Source organism: Taudactylus pleione, unplaced genomic scaffold (assembly GCF_031769625.1).
Source record: "Taudactylus pleione unplaced genomic scaffold, aTauple2 ptg000195l, whole genome shotgun sequence".
NCBI classification, from domain to species: Eukaryota; Metazoa; Chordata; class Amphibia; order Anura; family Myobatrachidae; genus Taudactylus; species Taudactylus pleione.
In genome coordinates this window covers 5,581,022-5,604,000 of record NW_028284597.1, presented here as the reverse complement: position 1 = coordinate 5,604,000, position 22,979 = coordinate 5,581,022, and the positions used below count along the sequence as shown (strand labels likewise).

Here is a 22,979-nt window from a genome sequence, read left to right as displayed (position 1 = left end):
AAAGTGCAAAATGCCGTTGACCACCAAACAAAAACAAGTTGTGACACCGGGTAGGTTTATAAGATAATTCCAGAAAGTTTTTTATTTCATTTTATTTCCCGTTTAGCCTCCTCAGTACTGTTTTCACTATTTTATTTCCTACCATCCCTACCTGTATGTATATATATATATATATATATATATATATATATATATATATAATGAGAAATGCAGGCAGATAGATAGATAGATATAACATTTTATTTTATTTTATTAATAAGATGCTTCAACTGACATTAGGATACCTACGAACACAATAAGATAATCTGTTTTGCATAAATACACACGATTATTAGCATAATCATGTATAGAAGACGAAGGGCCCTGCTAACACAAGCTTCCAATCTGGAGTATACATATATATATATATATATATATATATATAATTATATATATATAATTATATATATATATATATATATATGTATGTACACACATAATCACACACACAATCAATACAGATTGAAGGTGCACACATCCACATCTAAATATGTGTTGAACACTGTGAACATGAGTGTCTTAGTACACCCTTTGATCTAACTGTATTTGCCCATCTACTGTACCATGACACACACATATGTATATATATATATATCAACATAATGATTTATTGTATATATATATATATATATATATATATATAGTTTCAAGATATTACCTAATGATCCTAAAAGGTGACGCATATTTAAATAAAGAATCATGGTTTTTAAATCAGTTTATTATATAATTCACTATTAGAGATACAGAGCAGCATAGATAAAATAAAATATTGTGATGTTTCTTATAAAACGGCATTGAACAAATCATCCATCATTAAATCCTGGGCAAACATAGCATCAAACCAAGTTAAGCACTGAAGCAGTTAACTTCTAGATATATTCCAATCATAGCGTGTTGTATAAATGTTTTATAATACAAGACAAGATACAATCAGTGTATTTAGGTGCTGTAAGTGTGAGATCTCTCTGTATTAAGCCGTGAATATTCATGAACTCTTGTTTCTTTTGATATATCTACTCGCCCAGGTACACTCGGGAATCCTCCACATCGGTGATGTGAAAATCGTTGATGCCTGAAGTTCAAAAGGTACGTGTTCACTTTACATTTGAGTCTGTAAAAAGAAATAAATAAGGAGGGCACACTCTACATGTAGCTCAACAAATAGCTATTGAATGCACTAAAATGTTACACCGAGACCAGGATAGAAGAGGTTCGCGTACAGATAAACCGTACAGATAAACACTGGGGAGTAGAGAGAAATCCAGCGGCTGGAAGACGAATGCAAATCTCAAGTGAACTTAAAACTAGCTAGATGTACCATTTCTGTGCATTGCTGGGAAGAGCGAACCAATAATGCAACCAGTAACTATTAACCCTAAAAATGTTCCCTCCAGGATGCCATCATTTCAGTGTCTGCAAAAGACAGATTTTCACAATTGCTGAACGTACAAGAACTTTGGCATATAATATTTGTATTGTAAATACATTATTAGTTATTGCTGTTTTTTATAATGATGCATTTAAAAAAATATTATTTTATTTTAATATTGTAATTATTAGGTTTCTAAAGAATACGGCGGGCCTATATTTGGTAAGGGTCTTAACTTGGGTTATTCCAAATCCACGTTTTAGGATTCTGACAATACTGAATCCTGTTAGGATGGTGTCTGGCAAGTGCCAAATTGGAATTCAATCCCTAATTTGTTTAAATTACATTAGGCTGGAGGGGCCGCAATTACAAAATGTCATAAAGGTTTGTGGACCCCTGGAATAATAGTTTTGTATCATCAAGTGGCAGAAAAATTAGGGATTATCATTAACGCAGCTATATTCTAAGGATACCAGTCTTGCTAAACATCCTTTGGCTATATGGCTGACTCCCAAACTGAATACTGGATGTGATGGGGTGTAGGTGGTATGGGAACCTGAATAAGGATGATTTTGTGTTTGTTAGTTTTATTGGGCTTATGCGATGCCCCACCAAAGATGAAATAAGTCGTTTTGCCGTTTTCTCTAGATAAAAGGCAACCAGCATTAAGTCATTAACCTGACTGTGAGCGTTTTTCTTCAACCGTACATCGTTTTTTTGTAAAGCAGTATAGCCATGACGTGATATACAGAAATATTTTTGGCAGTTACCTAGGTAAATCTAATATAATTGAGGCTGTATGGCTATTATGTAGGTGACTCTTATGTCATTGACACCGGGTGCTGTTACATAGGTGACTTTGATGTCATTATTCCAGCATTGCTGTTACTTGGGTGACATTCATGCAATGTGACTATAATGTAGGTGACTCTGATGTCATTGATGCAGTGTAAAAAAACGTTACACAGTACCAATAATGGGAGCAGTATTAACGGCAAAAGGTTTATCTCCTTATTTCTTATACCAGTAAGACCTAACTTTTCTTGATCCTGCATTGTTATTAACCCTTCCAAAATAATAAAGCCTGTCAGTTCATATGTATGTAATATTACTTATTGGTAGGATTTACCTTCTGTTCTTAAGGCACTAATTAAGGCATAAAAGTAACATTGGCTGCCAGACAACATTGCTGCAGTATCGCGTTATTAGACTGCAAGACAAATTACATACTATAATCTAGGAACTGTGAAAAATGAACATTGCTATAGCTCATGGCAGCCGTAACTTGACCCTCTTCCTACACAGGTACTAAGTAGAGCAGGCCTATCTTGAAACAGGCTATTGTAATAATTCAATTAAAGTTAATTAATGGATAAAAAATAATCTTTTGCAGAAAACTAAAGAAACTAAAAAAAAATAAAAAAAAATGGAACAGGACGCCATGTTTAGCTCAACCAAGTGCAGAGCCGTAACTAGACTTTTTGGTGCCCTGTGCCAGAGAGAGCATTGGTGCCCCCCCCTCCCTATTTTTTAAATAGGGAAATAAGATAGTGCACCTGAAAAAGGGCCATGACCTCATGGGGAAAGGCCAAAGAAGAGATGGGGGAGGCCAGGAGATGCTGGGGATAAAAGAAGAGGAATCTACAAGTGAGAATGATAATAAACAGGAAAATTGATAGGCCCAAACAGTGCCCCCTGCGGTGCCCTGTGCCAATGGCACTGGTCGCACTACCCTAGTTAGGGCCCTGACCAAGTGTATCTAATTATTTATTCTTAATAGTAAACCGGCTCTGCTAAGGGTTAAGAGACTGGTAAGGAATTATTTTTCCAGTCATATATTCTGTGTAGAATCAGTATTAAGAGAAAAATAATTTTTTTCTCAGTAGACGATGAGCGACAGGTGTGGGAGAGAGACCGGGTACGCTCTGGTCAGAGGCCGGGACCGGGGAGGGGAATGAAGGCTACAGAATTCAGTTTTTTTGTTTTTCCTAAATAATCTGATTTCTATATTGTGGTGGGTGCTGAGACTCACTGTAGTATATATTATTATTGACCTTCACCTATATGTACATATATATGTCTATATGATAAATGTGGGTGGCATGTAATAGAGAAACATGCAATTATATAACAATACACTCTGTGTATTTGTATTTTTGTGCACGCAAGAGCAGATAAGTGCGTCTCAGAACACACCGCCATTGCGCCATCTGTCAATACGCAATCCAGCATGGAGTTATAATTTCCCTGCTACACCCTTATGATTTCTGATTACCAAAGGAGTGCACAGGCCACAAAGGGGAATATATGGCAATGGTTATATGGTTAATCCATGTATATCCTGATAACAAGAGGAATATGGTTATGATAATGATTGTGGAGATATCCACTCATGGCCAAGGCCTACATGGCCTTCACACAAATCCAGGTCTGATTATGGCTCCAAAAGGGCTTCACATTCAGGTTTAAATGTAGATATACATCCATGTTCCATTGGATGTCAAATAAGACCTCCAGAAAACAGTCCCCATCTCGCAGTGTGTGCGGTCATTGGTCAATTGCACTAAACAGGAACCATGGGATCGGATCTATTTCCTGAGTGTCAGAGACAAATAATGGGCACAGATACTTGGATTAGGTAGAGATTTTAAACCAAATATGTAATAGCCATTTTATGGAGACATCTATAAATAATGGTTGGCAATAGTAAGCTGTAATCTGTATGGATGTAGTGGAAATTTTGGTACTAAACATTATAAGAAGCCATAGAGAGACTTAAGACATACTGTAGGTCCGGATTCAATTAGCCTCGAAGGACTAATTACCCGCTGTGTAGTGTTATTATCGGTGGCAGCCACTTAACGAGGATTTCTGTTCACCTCCTCCCGAGGCTTGAATAGATATCTACGTTAAATAGGACTTTCTGCCCTTATCTCAGCAGCTGCGAACACGTTAAGCCATAGCTCTGGGTAGTTATCATGGAATCTATGGGTTAACGCGCATTAGTGGCTGATATACCGCTCAAGGAAAAGGGCTTTTAATTGAATAACCTGGCTTGGGTGTAAGAGTCCGAGGCTATCACCCTTTTACGCCCATGGTAATTTATCGAGGCTCATTGAATCCGGCCTATAGTGTACAGCTGATGCTGTTGAATTGACACCATATCAGGTATGTACTTAGAGGGGGTTTCCAGTTGCCATGGAGTTCAGAATAATAGTGTTATCTCCATACATCAAGCACCATGTACTGTAACGCAAATGGTCAAAACGGAGGTTCTGGACACACCTAATGGCAGTAGCTCCGCCTGCTGATCAGATCTTCTGCTCACACACATTGGCAGCAGCGCCTCTTACTGATTGGCTCTTTGCAGATCAGCTGGCAGGCTGGAATTGCTGAGCTACATGAGTCGTAATAAGAAAAATAAATCGAAATAAATAAGCTCTATAATAACTTAAATATAAGATCCACGTATGCTTTTAATTGTAAAGATGAACTGTTGGTAAATGAATATATTATTCATACACTGATAGGAATGATGTATGCTAAAAACAGATCAGTAATAGTATCAACTATATACTGTACTCATGCTTATTTTTTATCATTCTAAAGTGATTTGGTAGTGTGTTCATTTACTGTATTATTATGTACACTTGTTGAGGTAGATACAGTTACCGCCATTCTGACCGCCCTTTCGCAACTTAACTTAAGGGCTTTTTTGTTTTTTGTTTTTTGCTGTGTTCCTAAAGGCCCCCATACATCAGCAATCTCAAAACCACAATTGAACAATTTGAAGATTTATTGCCCGATCTTAGGATTTCCCAATCGAGCAATCTGCGCCCATACATTACAGATCTTTTTCAGTGATTTGCAGATCGATTGCAGAAAACACAGATCGGACAATCCTGAAAGGCCCATCATTTTACTGGTAACGGTCTGCAAATCTGCTGATCATGGCCATACACTAGCAATCTACAGCCCCAATCGATCTGTGAAATCCAACATTTTGGACAATCAGATTTAACAATTCCAATCACTTTTTTGTTGCAATCTGCGATCTGTGAAGCCCATACATTGCAGATTTTTATACACAATCGATTGCAAATTGCACGATTGCTACAATCCATCTCTGATGTATGGGGGCCTTAAGTCATGCATTTGGAACCCCCTTTAAAAATCCTGTGTTTTCCCCACATATGCAGGTGACAGGAATTTAACTAGATTGGAAGAACTCATGGGTGAATTACGAGAACTGAGTGAAAAATTTTATAGCTGCTCTACCACATAGTAAAACAGTTTATCAAGATAACCCACTCCCTGGCTCTGAGAAAAGAGCTGCAGGGAGCAGCTCTCATTCACTTATAGCCTTGGCAGAAATTGGGTTGGTTGGGGGTGGGGGGAGGTGCGAGCAGGAGGACCAATTACTTTGTATTTTTCTTTCAAGAAGATTCTGAATGTATTAAATGGCAGGTAATAATAAATACCGGTGTAATGTAATGATTCTTGCATGTTCTACCATTTGGATAACAATAGAATTACTAATTATTGTCCTGAAATTGGAACGTAACATATGGAACATAGCATGGCGTATATAGAATGGGTCATTCTTATTTTTTTGGGTGTCTATGCTTGTTGAATATTGGTTGGTGTTATTGATTCACTACAGTTTTTTATTTCTATACTTTTTACTTGAATTTATCGGTTTTAAATTCTCCTTTTTGATTTATAAATAATAGGTCATTTATAATTTCTTGGCAAATAATGGCGGAATCTCTCTGCATCGTAGTCATGCCGTTGTCATAAGATTTTTTACACTTTGGTGTTTGTTTTGTATTTTTTTTTCGTCTGCAATTATTCGACAGAAAGATGTACTTTCCACTGTGTTTTCCCTGCCAGTGTAACTGCCTGGAAGTGATTTAAGGCAGCTGTTCCGGTCCTTGACTACGCATTTATTAAAAGCACAAATTGAGATGAAACACTTACCAAGAGAATAAATCAGATTTATTCATACTGTTGATCAATTGGACACTTTCATCAGAACATTTATGCAAACTCATAGTTTAGATATATAAAATATAGAGACAGAAGAGTTAAAATAATCTGTCTTCTGCTGGATATAGAGAGTAGCTGCTGTGACAGACTTGGAGGGGGAATGTGAGTGAAGTTATACAAGTTGGTTCTCATTGTGATGTTATAAGAATTGCTGATCACACTGTTATTTATGAGTAACGCTAATGGGAGATGAAGTGCATTTATGTTGGCATTGTAGTAAAGTGGTTTAATAAAAAATAAAAGTGATGTAAACAAGTTTTAAAATGTACTATCCACTGTGCTACAATGCACCTTATTTTATAACATGCAGAAATCCAGACACTTTTGCAATCCTGGGTACATCTTATGCTGGTGTACACTGGAGGAGTGACCACATCCCCTTACGAGAAAAAATCTTTTTGCAGCGTGCTGGGGAGGGGGTGCCTCAGCCCAGCGCAAAGCCAGGGGGGGGACGGGGACGCTATCAGTGTGATCGCTCCCCCCCACAGGCAGAGGTGAGCAGTCTCCCACTGCAGCCCAGCACACAGCAGCGTGTGATTGGCTGCTATGAGGTAAGAGGGAAGGGAGGGCGGCATCGATCCCAGGTCCCGTCAGGCCCCTCTAGCAAGCCCAGGTAATTAGTACCCCTTCTCCCCCCTCTCAGCGCCCCTGCTGCCAGTGTGTACAGGACGACCCACTGACCAACCGGTACACTGGCGCAGGAACCACCGACACTGACATCACAAAGGGGTGGGCACATTTAAATGTGGGACGGTCAGTTGGTCGCTTAAGTGTGTACCCAGCATTACACCCACATTACTAAAGTGGATATTCACACTTTTATATTGGTACCAATGAAACATTTTCATAACCAGGTGCAAAATGCTTTATAATTAAAAAAAAACACAAAAAAAAACGTTTGTATGATTTATTTTGCCTGTATCAGGTGGAGCTGGATCCCGATTTCTTGATTGCTAATGCTATTCTTAATAATACTCATTTATGTTACTCACTGTCTTGCCCACCTGCCTGCTAGTGAGGACTTTATAAGCCAGCCCCTGCCCATGTGATCCAGATATGCCGGCATGTGGTCGTGCTTGCATAATGGGTGCAGGGCACACAGGCACCCGGGGCCAGGGGGGCCCACACCGCACTCCCTGCACCCATATTTTCTAATACTAACCTCTCCGAAGTTCCGCGTTGGGTATCGCAGCCCTGCACAAAACGCCTGGAAAATGGCCGTCACGGCCATTTTCCCAGCTTTTGTGCATGCGCAGTTGGGAAATCGCCGGGAAAGTGGCATGTGCAGACTAGTGCCTAGAGTCTACTGGTGCGGGCATCTCTGCACTCGCTGCCAGCCACCAGAGAGAGAGGAGGGGGCCCCGGACGAAGACTGCACACGGGCACCCTCCTCTCTTAATACGCTCCTGAGTCTATAAGCCTTGAAGAGAGATAAAGTGGACAGAGATAAAGTACCAACCAATCAGCTCCTAACTGTCATTTTTCAAAAACAGCCTGGATAGTGACAGGAGCTGATTGGTTGGAATTTTATCTCTGTCCAAGGCTCAGTAGATAGACCCCATAGCCACAAAGGGAGGGAATGTACCAAGCAGCTAACATTACATATTGATATCATCACGGGGCCCCCTGAAGCTCTGGGCCCTATTGTGGTTTTTACTGCTGTGACCCCTATTGCTATTCTTCTGCTGCTATTGAGAGCATTCAAACAACACATCGAGGATTATTCACTTACAATGCATCTAGGTGCACTAAATCATAGCAACCAGACAGCAGTTGCATTGTATCTGTCAAGTGCAATTTAAGCTGTAGTTGGTCATATTAAACAACATCCATCCACTTGACCCATTGGCCCAAGCAGTTGGACAGTTGGATCACTTCCAGCGTGGCTCCTACCTCTTAGTGTAGTCAGAATAGGACCTTTGCACATTCCAATAATAGTCATCTGCAGCCGTTTACCAACATGACCGATAATGGTCACCTTCGGCCGGGATGTTATTGGGCATCGCAGTTATTTTCAGAACACCCGCAGTAATATTGAACCCACTGCCTGTGTCGTCTGCAATATTTATATATATTCCGCAGAGCTTTAGCGCTTTGGAGCATTCACAGTAATAAAACAAAACTTGGTATTAGCAGACAGATAAAAAGAGGTAAGAGATTCCTGCTCACAATCTTACAATCTACAGGTAAGTACGGAGCATGGTCAGCGTTATACAATGAAAGCAAGTATCGGATTGGTTGCTATGACAGTGTATATTGGAGGTGAGGTTGCAAAGTTCCAGTAGTTGTTTGTTATCAGTCTTGCAGACAGGGCTTGTCTGTGCTTAGCTAATAACCAGGATGGATGATGAACGTTGAAGGGTGTAGTGCTACTGTTCTTGTGTAGTGCTGTCAATTCAATTTGTGGCCACAGTCAGAAATTTTTAGGATGGTGCAAAGATTACACTGATACTCTAATGGATCAGAGGGGTGGGGGAGGTGACCCTAGGCCTCTAACACTTGTGCTAAGTGTGTTTTCAATAAACAAACCCCACAAAATGTTATATCTGAACGGATAAACTGCCAGCAATATAAAGATGCAATGCATTATATGGTACATAATCATTATAAGGGTACATAATCACTGGCAGTTATACATCCATCTGGGGTATGTTACCTTCCAGTGAATGCCGTGATGCATTACAGGGTAATGCATCATGGCAACGTATGCGATTTCCTGTGAGTACATACCATAAGGGTTATTCAGTAATATGGTGCACATAATATAAATGTATAATAACTAATAGCAAAAGAACAGAGCTTTGAGCAGTCAAATGCAAATTATACTAATGAAAGCAAGGGTCCAATTCCAATAATAACTTTGGCCGTACAGAAAGGTCCCTATAATAATGTCACAAGTGTAACAACATTCAACCTTGGCAGAATTCCCAGACTACTATAACAACTACGGTCTTAATTATTGTAAACTGGTAAGATGCATTTTATTATTCTTTGGCAAGTGACATAGGATTGTTTTTGGCTGGTATTGAAAACCGATCCTCTGAGACAGAAAAACATAGACATTGAAAAGCTGAAATTCCCCCTATAAATCAATGCCTGACATACAGACAAGTAAAAAATGTAATACAGCAAATAATACAAGAATTAATGTAAATTGTGCTGGCGGTATTTCAAAATCATCCTGCGTCTCATCCCGGTATTCTCTTACAGGCCCTGTAAGGGACACCTTCCCTGGGTATTACCGTTGATCAAGTTTAGACAATCAGAAGCTTTCCAGCTGCTTTGGAACTGTCGGGCTTATTAAACAAAGAATGTAATTTGGCCTTTTAACTATAATTTCCTTTTGTCGCATATCGCCGCTATAAGACATTATTTTCTCTGGGTAATCCTGCCAGGAGTGCTAGCAATCACTATCACTTTACTGCCAGGCTCTGATAATAAGCACGCACAGCCATTAGGACGCAAAGTGCCTGCGCAGTCACTAAGGTGCACATGTGCAGACCAAAAATTGCAATAGACTGAAGTGGGAGATGCACAAAGCCTGCCGGGTCGGGATCAAAACGGCTGTCAAGGCCAAGCATGATTTTGGAATGCTGAGACTTGTGGTCCTACAATACAACAGCTGGAGAGTCACAAGTTGCCTACCTTTTTATAGATAAATAATGTATTTATTTACCCATTCAGTCCTGCAGCCATCAATGTAACACGCTAATTGTTATAGGCAAGCAATTTGGTTAATTTATCAACGCTACCTGCCAATCTCACAGACCATGGACCACATGTAATATGGTGAGAATTTAGAAAATGTGAGAGTTTAGCCGTAAACCTTCACATTGGTCGAGTTTTATCTTCAAAATGGGAAAACATCTGGATGAGCGTTTAAATTGTGAGAGGTTTTGATTCTAAAAACATGGGAGTTTGCATGGTCTCAGACTCTATTACATTGGGCGAGTTTAAAATGTGTGAGAGGCAGGGGCGTTTCTAGAGAGGAGGGGGCCCGTGTGCAGTGTCCGACATGGACCCCCTCCTCTCTGCCCAGCGGCCGTCAGTGCACTGAGCTGTGCCCAGCCAGCGCTGGAGTTATAGACTCTGGGCACTAGAGTGTGCCCAGAGTCTATAATGAATGCACAGATCCCCGGGAAAATGGCCGCGGTGGCCATTTTTCCTGGACTGCGCATGCGCAAACGATGGGAAAATGGGCGCCGTGGCCATTTTCCAGTCGTTATACAGCGCCGGACCCCCGCGCCGACGTGGGATTCCGGAGAGGTAAGAGATATTATGGGTGCAGGGTGTGCGGTGCGGGGCCCCCCTGGACCCAGGGGCCCGTGTTCCCTGCACACCCTGCACCCATTATAGATACGCCCCTGGTGAGAGGTTACTGCTAAACTCTCACATTTTCTAAACTCTCACCATATTTGTCCCATGACTGTCAATCTTCCATGCGATCAGAACTATCCTTTAAAACGTTGAACTCTTAAGGATTGCAAGTAAAGCACTGATAGGTGCAAAGAAATATAATCTCTCCAATTAGGACATTTTCAGCAATTACAGTAATAGCAAAAGTAGATGGATAACTAAGTATAAATTAAAATAGTCAAAAAGTAGGCAGCAAACTTGCCTACTTTTGAGAAGGCATTACATGGAGACCGAAAGCAACACCTCTACGCGCGGCACTGGAGAGGGCGTGCGCGGCTCCATCTAAGAGGTATCTCATAAAATTGACTTAACGTCCAACTGTAAATGAACCCCAAAAGTAGTAACTTAGTTCAGCACATATAAAACCTATATAGACAGCTCTTATGTTTCTTTGTTTTCCAAGTTATATAACAGATATAAAATAGGGGTAAAGTGCAAATATATTAGGAGGCTGCTTTGAACAAACAGTTTACAAAGTAAAACAAAAATATTTATGTTTTGCAAAAAACAGTAAAAAAGAATTGCAAGACTTTTAGACTACTGTATATTATGTTGTTTAAATAATGCTTTACTATGTACAATGTTATTTAATTAGCACCGCTTTTATATAGCCTGTTATTTATGTATTTACCTAAGTATGTCTTTCTTCATATATGTGAGACACTTAATGGCGGCCAATGCAGTGCGTCACCACAGTAAAGATGGCACCTCCTAATTATCAGCACCGTCTCCAAAGTATTTCAGAAAGCACCATTATGGTCTCCACAGGCCATGAAGTAGCTAAAAACAAGATGGAGATGGCACATATATTTTTACCACCCTTATGATCTCGCAAATGACGTCTCATTGAGTTCAGTGCCGGTTGCGGCACCTTAGTTAATGCCTGATCTCCGTTGGGCTTGTGTTCAGAGTGATACACGTTGGCTCCGTGTTTCCTCTATAACAATACGGGCTCATTTACAAAGAGATGTTTATGCGAAGAGCTTGTCAGGTGGCGTTTTTACATTCCCTCTTACCCAAAGGTACCATATAAAGGCACGTCTTTTTCTCGCCGGCCTGTTGTCACTAGCAGTGTCCCACCCTTGTTAACTTGATAAATAATTTTACTAGCGGGAATCTGCTGAATTTTATGCACGCTGTCTATTTTCCACTCGCTGCAAATACATTTCTTTGCTCTGAAGGTAGTAAAATCCCAAACACACGGTATTTTCCCACTTTGCAGCCGACCGCATAAAATATTTATCTCGTCTTCTCCCCCTAATTTAATAAAAGACAGCAAATGCTTCACAATTAGTTTTGAATGAAGAGTTTTATCATGTACATTTTTATTCCTAAGATAATTTTGAGCTTGTTGTTTTTTATTGCTGCTGCTAAAGGTGGAAACACAGGGGTATATATTCACGGCTTACACTTTTGTGTTTGTACGTGTGTGTAGGTTTTTTTTATAAGATAACAAGATCTGATATAAATATTAACTCTTTGCAGCTGTAAGTGCATTCTGTAGATAGAGTTTAGAGTTTATACATTATACTAGAGTTGGGAGGTATAGGTAAGCCTAGAGAAAGGAGGGCAACGTTACACAATTCATTTGACTACGTTTTGTTTTTACAGTAGATACAGTAATGTGCAAAAAAGATTATTAGACTGTAATACTGACATTTTAGTCGTTAGGAAGAGCAATACATTACTCTGTATTCAGAACTACAGCATAAGTGGCTCCATGTCATATTCCTATATTAACCTCTTAACAGGCAGAAGAGTATTGTACACTGAACGGCTGCATTGTATTCTGTATATCATCTCCTTTAACAAGGGTTTTGTTTCCTTCATGATCTGGCTGAATCCCATTTGTTCGTATTCTTATGTCATTTTTTTTTAGTTTGCTTAAACAAATTGTATATTGTGTGTAGGATTTTTTGTTGTTGTGGCAGAGGGGATTGTGTCTTTTTTGGCAGAGAGGATTTCCTTTTAGTAGAATACTGGAATTAACTTATTTATAAGTCAACTTTATAGGGAAGAATACTCCTTTTCACGACTCTGCTTGTTGTAGGTTACGCACAATTAAGACAGCACCATTAATGCATCCGGTTAGCTTTCCCAAACATGGAGATTCTAAATATGTGTACGTTATTCTAGGCTAGAATGAGAGTCATACAGTAGTTTATTGGCTTTTCAGTCATTTTTATATTCTGTTTTCATCTATTATTATTATTAATATGAATTTCAGTCTTTTTTCATTATTACTTATCACTCTTTAGTAATTATTATTAGTAGTACCACTGCTGCTACTACTATTACTCCCCAGATTAGTTTGATATGCTTCCCTTTAGCCAGAACTAATATATACACTTTAAGCTATAGCTAAAGCTGTGTACACACCTGGCCGGCCCATTGGCCAATTTGGTAAGCTGTACACACTGACCAATCAGTTGCACAGTATGTCTGGTCAGACATCACAACTGGGCGGGAATTTAAATTTGCCCATCCACTTGTGATGTCAGTGTCGGCAGGTACTACCAGGACCGGCTCTTGGGATGTTCGACCATTGCAGTCGAACAGGGGAGTCACACCATAGAGGGCGCACCCCTCCCAACCATCCCGCTTTCAGCGGGACAGTCCTCTTTTTCGGGCACTGTCCCGCAGTTCCACCCGCAGGCCAAAGTGTCCCGGAAGTGTCTGGCATGCTGTCTTCTGAAGAGCACGGTAGTCACATTGATGTTATGCACCAGCAAAAAGAATGAAATGTTCCTGGAATTTGTGCTTGATCAGTAAAGCTCTGCAACACCTTTCGGTCTTCACAACAATCGTAAAGTGTTGTAGGGTTCTTATGAGCCCCTCATCCGCCCATCCCCTGGCAGTGTGCCAGTTAAGTAACTGTACCAACCAATCAGCTCCTAACTGTCACTTTATAGGCTGTGTTTCAAAAATGACAGTTAGGAGCTGATTGGTTGGTACTTTATCTCCGTCCACTTTATCTCTCTCCAAGGCTTAGTACAAAGGCCTGTGACAGTGGAATAACTCTCAGCATCAGCTAACAGCGGATTCCCAGAGGGTATGACCTACGCCTGCTATAAAGCCAAGGGCATATAATATTGTCTTAAGGTTGTTCGAAAGTGGACAGTTCAATTAAAAAAGGATTATTGGTTGTAAAAGTAGCTGTAGAAAACATATAAACAGAAGCAGTTCGTTGAGGCAGCATTGAGGAGATTGGGAACATATCTGTGCCGTGCACTAGACGCTAGCTTTGGTTACCTTGTGATATTGAAGGTCTGTATTCTTCTCATACAGTCTTTAAGTGTGTTTTGTGTCCCCAGTGATTCATTTCTTTGTGGAATTAATTTTCAGATGAAATCAGTGAGCAGGTTCTGCTTTTTGGGTTCTAGCAGACACAGATGTATGGGGCGTTATGTTTTTTTTATTAAGCTGTATATTTAACTTGGCATCATGTATCTTTATAAAGTCCTACATACATTATTAGCAGCTGAAGCCTTTTTTTCATAGGGCTCCTGAATCCGGCAGCGAGATACTATTTTGTCGAGGTCATTTTTGGAGTGAGTTACAGTGCTAAGTACGTCAGAAACGGCAGCAGAGTGGGAATAGGATAGGATAACGAACACTGAGGTTAAGGAAGCAGCGTTGAAAAATATAGCCACTTACTGAGTTTACAAGCTATGCTACTGTGTTCCCAGCTGACCCAACGTATCACCTTCCCCAGGGGTGAGAAATGGTTGGGGCTCTGTATCTGCAAAACCATCCATCCCATCTGCTGTGACCTTACCACTGACACCAGACACAGAATTAACCTCTTCAGACTTAAAGGAGCCATGAGGTTAGGAACTATCATGCTCTGGGTTAGCAATTTACTTTCATAGCATGAAATAAGTGACTGCTTTCTAAATTTAACTCAGAGCGTGACCGCGCTCTCTCGAAGGGTGAAGGTGGATTCCCACTTGAAGAGCACCTGTCACCTACACATAGTAGAGGCGGCCATTTTGTGGGCTACACCAATAATCACGGGAATGCAGGCCATCAATTCAATACATTCTTTTCATTTTATATCAACAGAGCAAGCAATATGGTAGCTCCCAGTAACATTAATAAAGGTAGAGAAAAAATAAATTTGATTTACTGAACATTTTTCTGGATCATAAAGTGAAAATATATATTTACATTTATATATATGTCATTAGCGCTCCCAGAATTCTATTGATTTTATTCTAAAACGTTATTGGTTTATAGAATGAATTTTAGAATTCTTTTTTAGCTTCGGATTCGTCTTTAGCGCTTACTTGCTGACTCTTTGTGAGACTTCTAAAAGTAGATAATCTCTCTGGCCCCCGAGGCAATCTGGCAATCTCCGTGGTGCACAGACTGAATGAGATATGGTGGTCATAACATAACGGCATTACTCTGTGGCCTTCATGGTGTCGTAGTGTGTTTTGCAGCATCACACTGCAGTGTACGTAACATGAAGATGCAAATTGTGTCACTGTCGCAGTGGGTGGAGCCTGATGAAACAAATCACCTCATTAAGCCTGGGCTGATTTTACAGTGCTCTCCTACACATCTCCTGTGGAATACCTTAAAATTAATTATTGAACTGGATTGTACAGGGCCTGTTTTTTGGGTGCATACAACTGTCAGGCAGATTCAGTGAACAATAGACACCTGAAGTTGTGGCTCTAGAGGTGGAGCTGCACCGCAATCCCAAATTCAACACCAGCTGCACCCCAAACACTGCCAAATATCACCGGCCGGCAGGGCCGGCTCTAGGGGTGGTCGACAGCGGTGCCGGACCCCGGACTCTGAACGGATGCTGTGCACATGCGTGCGGCATCCATTCAGTGATGGGAGAGGGCTGGGGGAATCCCAGCTAGTGAGGCTCCCACCAGCATGACGTTATTTGGAGGCGTGCTATGTGGGCACGCCTCCAAATAACGTCACGTAGGGGGCGTGGTATATGGTAATTAGGCCATGTCCCCATTTTCACTGTTGGGGTGCACTGTAAAGAGCCGGCGCAGGATGCTCTGACCCCTGGAGTGGGCCTGGCCGGCCGGGACTCACTGGCGGTTGGCGTGGCTCCCCTATTTGAATGTTGGACTGCGCTGCAGCCCCGCCTCTGGAGCCGACACTGCCTGAAAGTAATTTATGTCAATGACATGTAAATACACAGTATTACAATCACTATGGGCCTCATTACTGAAGCGCAGCTCCATATCGTCTTTGATGGTGCTGGGATCCTTGATTTGTGATTGTGCGCCTAAAAATCTGCCAATGCGCGTGGGCTGTAGTAGCAAGATAGTGGCATCGACAGAGGAGCTGATGCAAGGCGTAGAAGCACTGACACATAAATTAGGTCCTTTGTCTTGGAGAGTGTTTTAAATGTTTACAAATATTTAATTAGAAATCCACTTTGCAGGATCGCTCTGGGAATTCCGTACAGTTTTCAGAATCCTTATTAGTTGCCAAAATGCATGTCTGTAGTACAGTTGTATGCAAAAGTTTTCTACGTTCGACTGAATGAAGTGACAAGACGTTAATATAACCTCTGCAGGGTACAAAGTGAAACGTGACTTATTGCTGCACATTTTAATGTGCAATTACTACTGTATTTATTGAATTAAATTTAACAGATGAAATTAATGTGACATGCAAAGGTTTGGGTGCTCTTCCAGTTGGTTCATTATTTTTTTAGAAACATTATTAGAAAAGGGAATGTAGGGCAACTGAAAGATAAAGCTAGATCTGGAAGTCCCAGGAAAAATCTGAGATAGAACGGAGTGTTTAGTATACCATGCAAAAACCTACATATAACTGCAAAACACCTGCAGAAAGGTGCAGCTGACATGAGCAGTGGTCACACAGGTCCACAGTACGGCACAGCTTACACAAATATAATGTCCATGGAAGTGTTGTCCTAAGAATGTGTGTCTATAAACTTATCACAAAAATCAATATTTGAAGTCTGCAAAACAACACTTTGATACGCCAGAATCTCTCTGTAACAAGAGCTGTGGTTTGCGCAAACAAACACTCTTTTTTGGCCTCAATCACTTAAGATGTATTTGGAGATAAACAGGTGAAGCATTAAGAGAAGGTAAAAAACATCTTGTCTACTATTAACTATGGGAGTGTATATATAATGCTTTGCCGTTGTGTGGCAGCAAGAGACACAAGAAATACTGTCCGGGTAGAAGATAGAATGAATTAAACTAGATATCCTCAAATCAAAGAAGTGGAGGGCCAGGGGCAGATTTAGGCTGGGTACACACCAGAACGACATCGGCACGATATGTTGTTTCCGGGCAAATTGGAACAACATATTATGCATGTTGTTCAGTGTGTATCCTTAATTGCGCACTCCCGTGGGCCGTATACAATATCTTCTGGTTGACCATTCTGCACGGCCAATCAGAAGATTTCATGTACAATGCCATGCTGCATGGCCAATAAGAAGATTTCATGTACAATGCCATGCTGCACGGCCAATCAGAAGATTTCATGTACAATGCCATGCTGCATGGCCAATCCGAAGATTTCATGTACAATGCCATGCTGCACGGCCAATCAGAAGATTCCATGTACAATGCCATGCTGCACGGCCAATCAGAAGATTTCATGTACAATGCCATGCTGCATGGCCAATCAGAAGATTTCATGTACAATGCCATGCTGCTAAATGCAACATGGCATGGGACATTTTGGCCTCGTACCACTGCATCCTGCAGTGTGTACGCACAGTGCGATATGTCGGCCCGTCTGCCGGTGAATCGGCTGGGAACACATCGTTCTGATGTGTACCAGGGGCTAGGAGAGGAGGGGGTCTATGTCCAGCCTTCGTACAAGACACCTCTCTCTCGCCAGCGCATGCTCAGAGGGGGGGGGGGGTTAGCAGAGTCTGGTAAGACTGGTAAGTGTTGTCTTATGGGGGCAGGGTGTGCTATGTGTGCCGCACAACCTGCACCCATTATACATACATGCCCCTGTGACTGATCCAGAGTCAGTAAAGGAATTGAAGTTGCAAATAGGTTGCGTATTTCAGCAAGACAATGATTCAGAAGATAGCTCAAAATAAAAGTATTTACAGGAACAAAACACTAAAGTGTGATTATGGATTGAATACTCACAAGACTTGAATAGTGTTGAAAACCTGAGGGGATGCATGCCGTGAATACAAGAAGACCTCAGATTAATAATGATAAGAAGCAGAATTCTGAGCTACAATAGAAGAGTGGGTGCAGGGGTCCCGAGGTAGGGAGGGGGCGTTGGGATGCCCCCAACATACTGTCATCGCACCCCCTTCAGCAGCATGATCATGTCTCCTTTTGTTCCATGCACTTTAGGGAAATTTCCCAAAGCCAGAATAATAATAAGACTCTTACAGGGGTATTCAATATGAAACGTTAACTTCACTGTCGAAGTTAACGTTTCATACCGGAGTTTTTTTCTGCGTTAAGGTATGGTGCTCGCTCCCGCTTATCCCCGTATTCAATATAAAATTAACGAAAACGGGAAACTCCGAAGTTGGATTTGCGTAAAGTTACGAATTTTTCCTTATAATAATTGTAAGACCCCCTAAAGTTGTAAAAACATGGGGGATCACTATGGGTACCCCCGTTTTACCCTTTAATTGAAAGTCGGGGATTTAAATAGCCGCAGCAGGTGTTTTTTTCCCGACATTGAATAAGTGATGCAGAAGGGTACTTAGGTTATTTTTTTCATTTTTTTAAGTGGTCCCATCAAATTTGGGGTACATGAAAATGGGTACTAGCATATTTTTAAGTCCCTAAAGTAAGTTTTTTAAAATTCTGCATTTGTGCACCTGCCGTATAATTCTATTCTAGAAAACATCTGCCGCATACATGCAGAATAGCCCTGAACCTATTTCCCTATTGTTTAACAATTTTTTCCCATTTTTTTTGCACCCCAATTTTTAAATTAATTTTTTGGGGTGTCCCTATTTTTTTTTTTTTGACACAGTTCTTTTTTAAATGTCATTCTCAGGGGTGCAGGCTATTTTTTTTAAGCCTGCACCCCTAAACCCCAATTCTGCACTTTTTTTCGACACCTATTCAATGGTGAAAAGTTATCACCTTTTTTTATCAAAGACTTGTCAAAACTGCGATAAGTCTTTGAAATTGAATAGGGTGTAAAAGTAAAACCTGCGATAATGACGTCATAATTGCGATATTAACGCAAAAACGATGTTATCGCACCCATATTGAATACCCCTGTTAGTGATTGGGACCTGTGACTTCGGACAAAGTACCACCTGACAGGGCCTCCTTTGCCCATGATTCCTCTTTTAAATTTAAATATGTTAAAGTCATCAATTGTACCTTGCACACAATATTATTGCATTGTATTTTTCCTTCTGCGTGTGCCTCAGTTAATATTGGGGGCTTATGTAATAGGGTACGATCGCTGCGGGAACTCTTGTGAGTTTTTGCGTATTTTTAAAGCAGCAATCATTTTAAAGGCAAAACCAAGATGGTTTTGCCTTTAAAATGATTGCTGCTTTAAAAATATGGGAACACTTGCAGGAGTTCCTGCAGCGGCACCAGATTATTGCATTCTACCATATCATTGAATTCCCCATTATATTGGAAAGCAATTATGTGTTAGAGCATTTCTGCTATATAAGTGTGCGACACAAAGAAGTTCAAACTAGAGAAGTCTCCACCACCCATGATGGAAATGGTCAGCAAAATCATGGGACCAATAGCATATTGCATAGATTTAGTTCATTGTAAGCACCTGCTCTACTATATTGATATTATTAACTTCAGAAATACTAATGATTTGCCATATATTTACCATTTCATGACTACCCGTACTGTATCTATGTCAACTCAGCATATGTCCCTAAGGAAACATAAATAAGCAGGGGGTGGTAAAGATGTCTGTACACTACCGTATTAATAGATACGGACTGTCAGTGGCAGCCGAAGGGTTTGATTGATTCAGTTCCTGTCCTCCAATTGCTGGAGCACAAGGCTCAATGATAAAAGCAACAACGTCTTTTAGGGAATCCTTAGGAGGGCTAGATACAACCCCACATAAGTACATGTAGTTTGATTAAACCTCAGCACTCTTTGGGCCTGAGTCACTATGGAATACAATTCTGCTTATATGCACGTAATGCAGTTGCTAATATCAGCGGTGATATGTAAATGTTGGCATTCGCAATGCGATCGCAGCCTAACATAAGGACGCCCACTCCCCCTACCCACATCCATATACTTTGTAAAAATAGCGACACAATCAGTAACATCGGACCCATACGCACAGGTAAGGCAGGTCAGACCTCGCTCAGGAATTGTTTACTTCAGTGCAGGCTATGAGTCCTCAGACTGCGTATGGTATCGCAGTGGCTAATTTATGCTCGCCCCAGCAATGCCGCTGAAACGCACTGGCACGCCTGCATTCGTCCGGCCACCTCCCCATCACCACCCACAAACGGCACTTCCTGTCAATCACTCTGCCATGGCTCTGCACACACACTGTGATCTCATTCCTGAACGCAGTGGCTAGTTCGCGCACGCACTCTGTTATGCATACGCATGCGCAGTACTCAACAATCGGCCGATTGCGTGCGTCTTAGCACTTGCGACCCTTGCTGAATCAGGCCCTTTGTTCATTGCACATAAAGCATGACTGGCACAGAGAAGAATGATCACTACAAACTCTCCCAGTTGTGCCAGAAGCCAATATTTGTTATCATCCAGCCCAAACATTACTTACGTATCACTTACCTGCACAGTGAGGATGTGTGCACACGAGAAGTTTGGCTTTATAGTAAGTACAGATTTTATATAACATACACATAGTTTGTATCCTTATATTAATGATTGGAATACATACGATTTCAATTCCCGACAGCGTGAGCCCGGCAGGGGTGAAAATCCCAATCGTCCAAGGTAAGTATGTTCTAACCTAATTTTAACCCCTAACCCTCCCTTAGGGGTGCCTAACCCTAACCTACTAACCTCACCCCCAAGTGCCTAACCCTAAAAAACCTCTGCTATAGAGAAGAAACGTGTCAGCTGCTGATTTGTGCTATTTGAGATTGTGCGCGGCAGGCGCTCTACTATATCAGCGTCTACTATTCAGGAATTCTCCTAGGTACCGGGACTTTCCTCCAATATTCACTGACAATGTGGACTTGCTTAACGGCTACGGTACATCTATCACTGCAGTGGCGTAAGTTCATTCCAGTCGCCGGAGGCAATTTAGAGTTTGGTGCCCCCCCCCACAAAACAAATATACCCACGCAATCACACCTGGAAAGAATATATGGATGATTCAATGGGGCCTAGAGGTGTATGATAATTTACATATCAGGTATAAATTAATAAGAGAGTCTGTGCCTGATTTAGTGCTACCAAGCCCCAGGTTCTTGCAGTGTCAAGACCCAGGTATAGTTCTCCTAACATTAGTACAAACATATATATGTAGTATTCACAATTTGTATATGAGGCATGGGATATACAGCAGGACACCGACATGCGTTTCGCGATGCACAATCAGCGGTTACCAGTGTGTGGATCTCTGTACTGGTGGTCCCTGGGATAGGTGTCTCAGGTCCCAGCACACTGTCCAGCAGCAGTGACGGGTGCACTGTCGCTTTCTGCAGCACAGGCTGAGGGGTATCAGATGGGAGCCTTCCTGTCCCCTTTCGCAGGTGTTAGCAGGTCTCCCGGGACATCAGTGCTGCAGCAGCAGCAGGTACATCGCTGCAGAGCTACAATGGAAGATCAGCGGTCACACTCGTTTTCCTCTGTGAATCACACTCTTGCTGCTGCACATGCTATAGATGGAGGAGCCCCTTCAGGGCTTGGCGCCCGGAGGCAGGCGCCTCCATTGTCTCTGGGAGTTACGCCCCTGTATCACTGCCATTATCGTGAGCGGACAGGACTTAGAGGACTCTTTCCATCAAGAGGTACTATACCTGTTTGTGTCCCTTCCCCACCAGGCAGCTGACGGCTGTGAGAGACACTGCTCAGCATTTACCGGCCGTTTCACTGTGTTTTTAAGAGGAGCCATTGGATTTAATCCGGTAACTAGTTGGTTTCTGTGGCACTTTCCCTATGCTGGGAGCACCACCAACAAAGTTCTTGAAACATCTGACAATTTAACCAATTAGAGGATTTACCTATTAAGTGCGCATACAATGGAACTTCCAAACAGTCTAATTTACGGATACAAGATTCCCTACATGCTACTATATAGTTTATGGGAATTATAGAATGCTTTGTGGTTGATACATGTGCAGTTATATTACAGTCCGGATTTGCTAGTCATATCTGTCCTAGCCCATTGATGTCAATTGCAACCCTGTGGTGATCGTTACATTTGTTTGTTTCTTTATTGTAATCTGATGTATCCATTCTTTTATATTTGTTTTTAACATGTGACTTAAGTCAGTGAGGTAATAAGCGTAGGAGGTCATAGTGGGATGGGGAAATTACACCTGCCTTAGGGCTGGTAACGTTTCGTTGGTGTGACCATTGGTATACAGGGCCGTATAGGGCGGTGCCCTTGTGCGGCCGCACTGGTGGAACATGCCTCAAACTGGCTCTGCTTAATGTACATCTTTGAATCAGGTCCTATATCACATAATATCACAATAATACATGCTACATAATGGTAATTATCAACAACTAAATAAGGGCAAATAGAAATGCAGATAATTAGAAATTGAGGGGATAGAACCAGACAGACAGACAAGGTCATGAGAAGGGCCATTATGACTTTGTTATATGAATAGTTAATTAGCTTTCAATAAAAATACAGCCAAATATAACAGATAATGAGATTTCTTTAACTAAATACACGATCTTCTCCTTCTCAGCTGTGTCTTTATGTTATAAGACAGAAACGAAGCTCAATGCCAGCGGCATTTGCATTGTTTAGTATCGCTGTGATACAAATAAAATGCCACTTGTATTTATTTAATACTTACCCCTCCAGCGAGGTCCAGAGAAGTTCTCCTCGTCATCGAGGTTCTCTGCTCAGCTGCTGGCGACGGGCTCCCGTGTAATGCGAATGCACAACGTTCCGCCTGCGCATGAGCATGGCACTGTCACCCGGCGGGGATCTGGCA

General features: G+C 41.4%; 1 protein-coding gene across 2 annotated transcripts in view; it reads left to right on the top strand.

The window, feature by feature from the left end:
- The window catches only part of MAF (MAF bZIP transcription factor), a 362,661-nt gene that overhangs the window by 18,058 nt on the left and 321,624 nt on the right, over positions 1 to 22,979 (top strand). For both annotated transcript variants that reach the window (XM_088476799.1, XM_088476800.1), the window contains exon 2: positions 1,065 to 1,125. In XM_088476799.1, coding sequence (XP_088332925.1) covers positions 1,065 to 1,098 — 34 coding nt within the window. In that variant the 3' untranslated portion in view covers positions 1,099 to 1,125. The remainder of the gene's footprint in view (positions 1 to 1,064; positions 1,126 to 22,979) is intronic.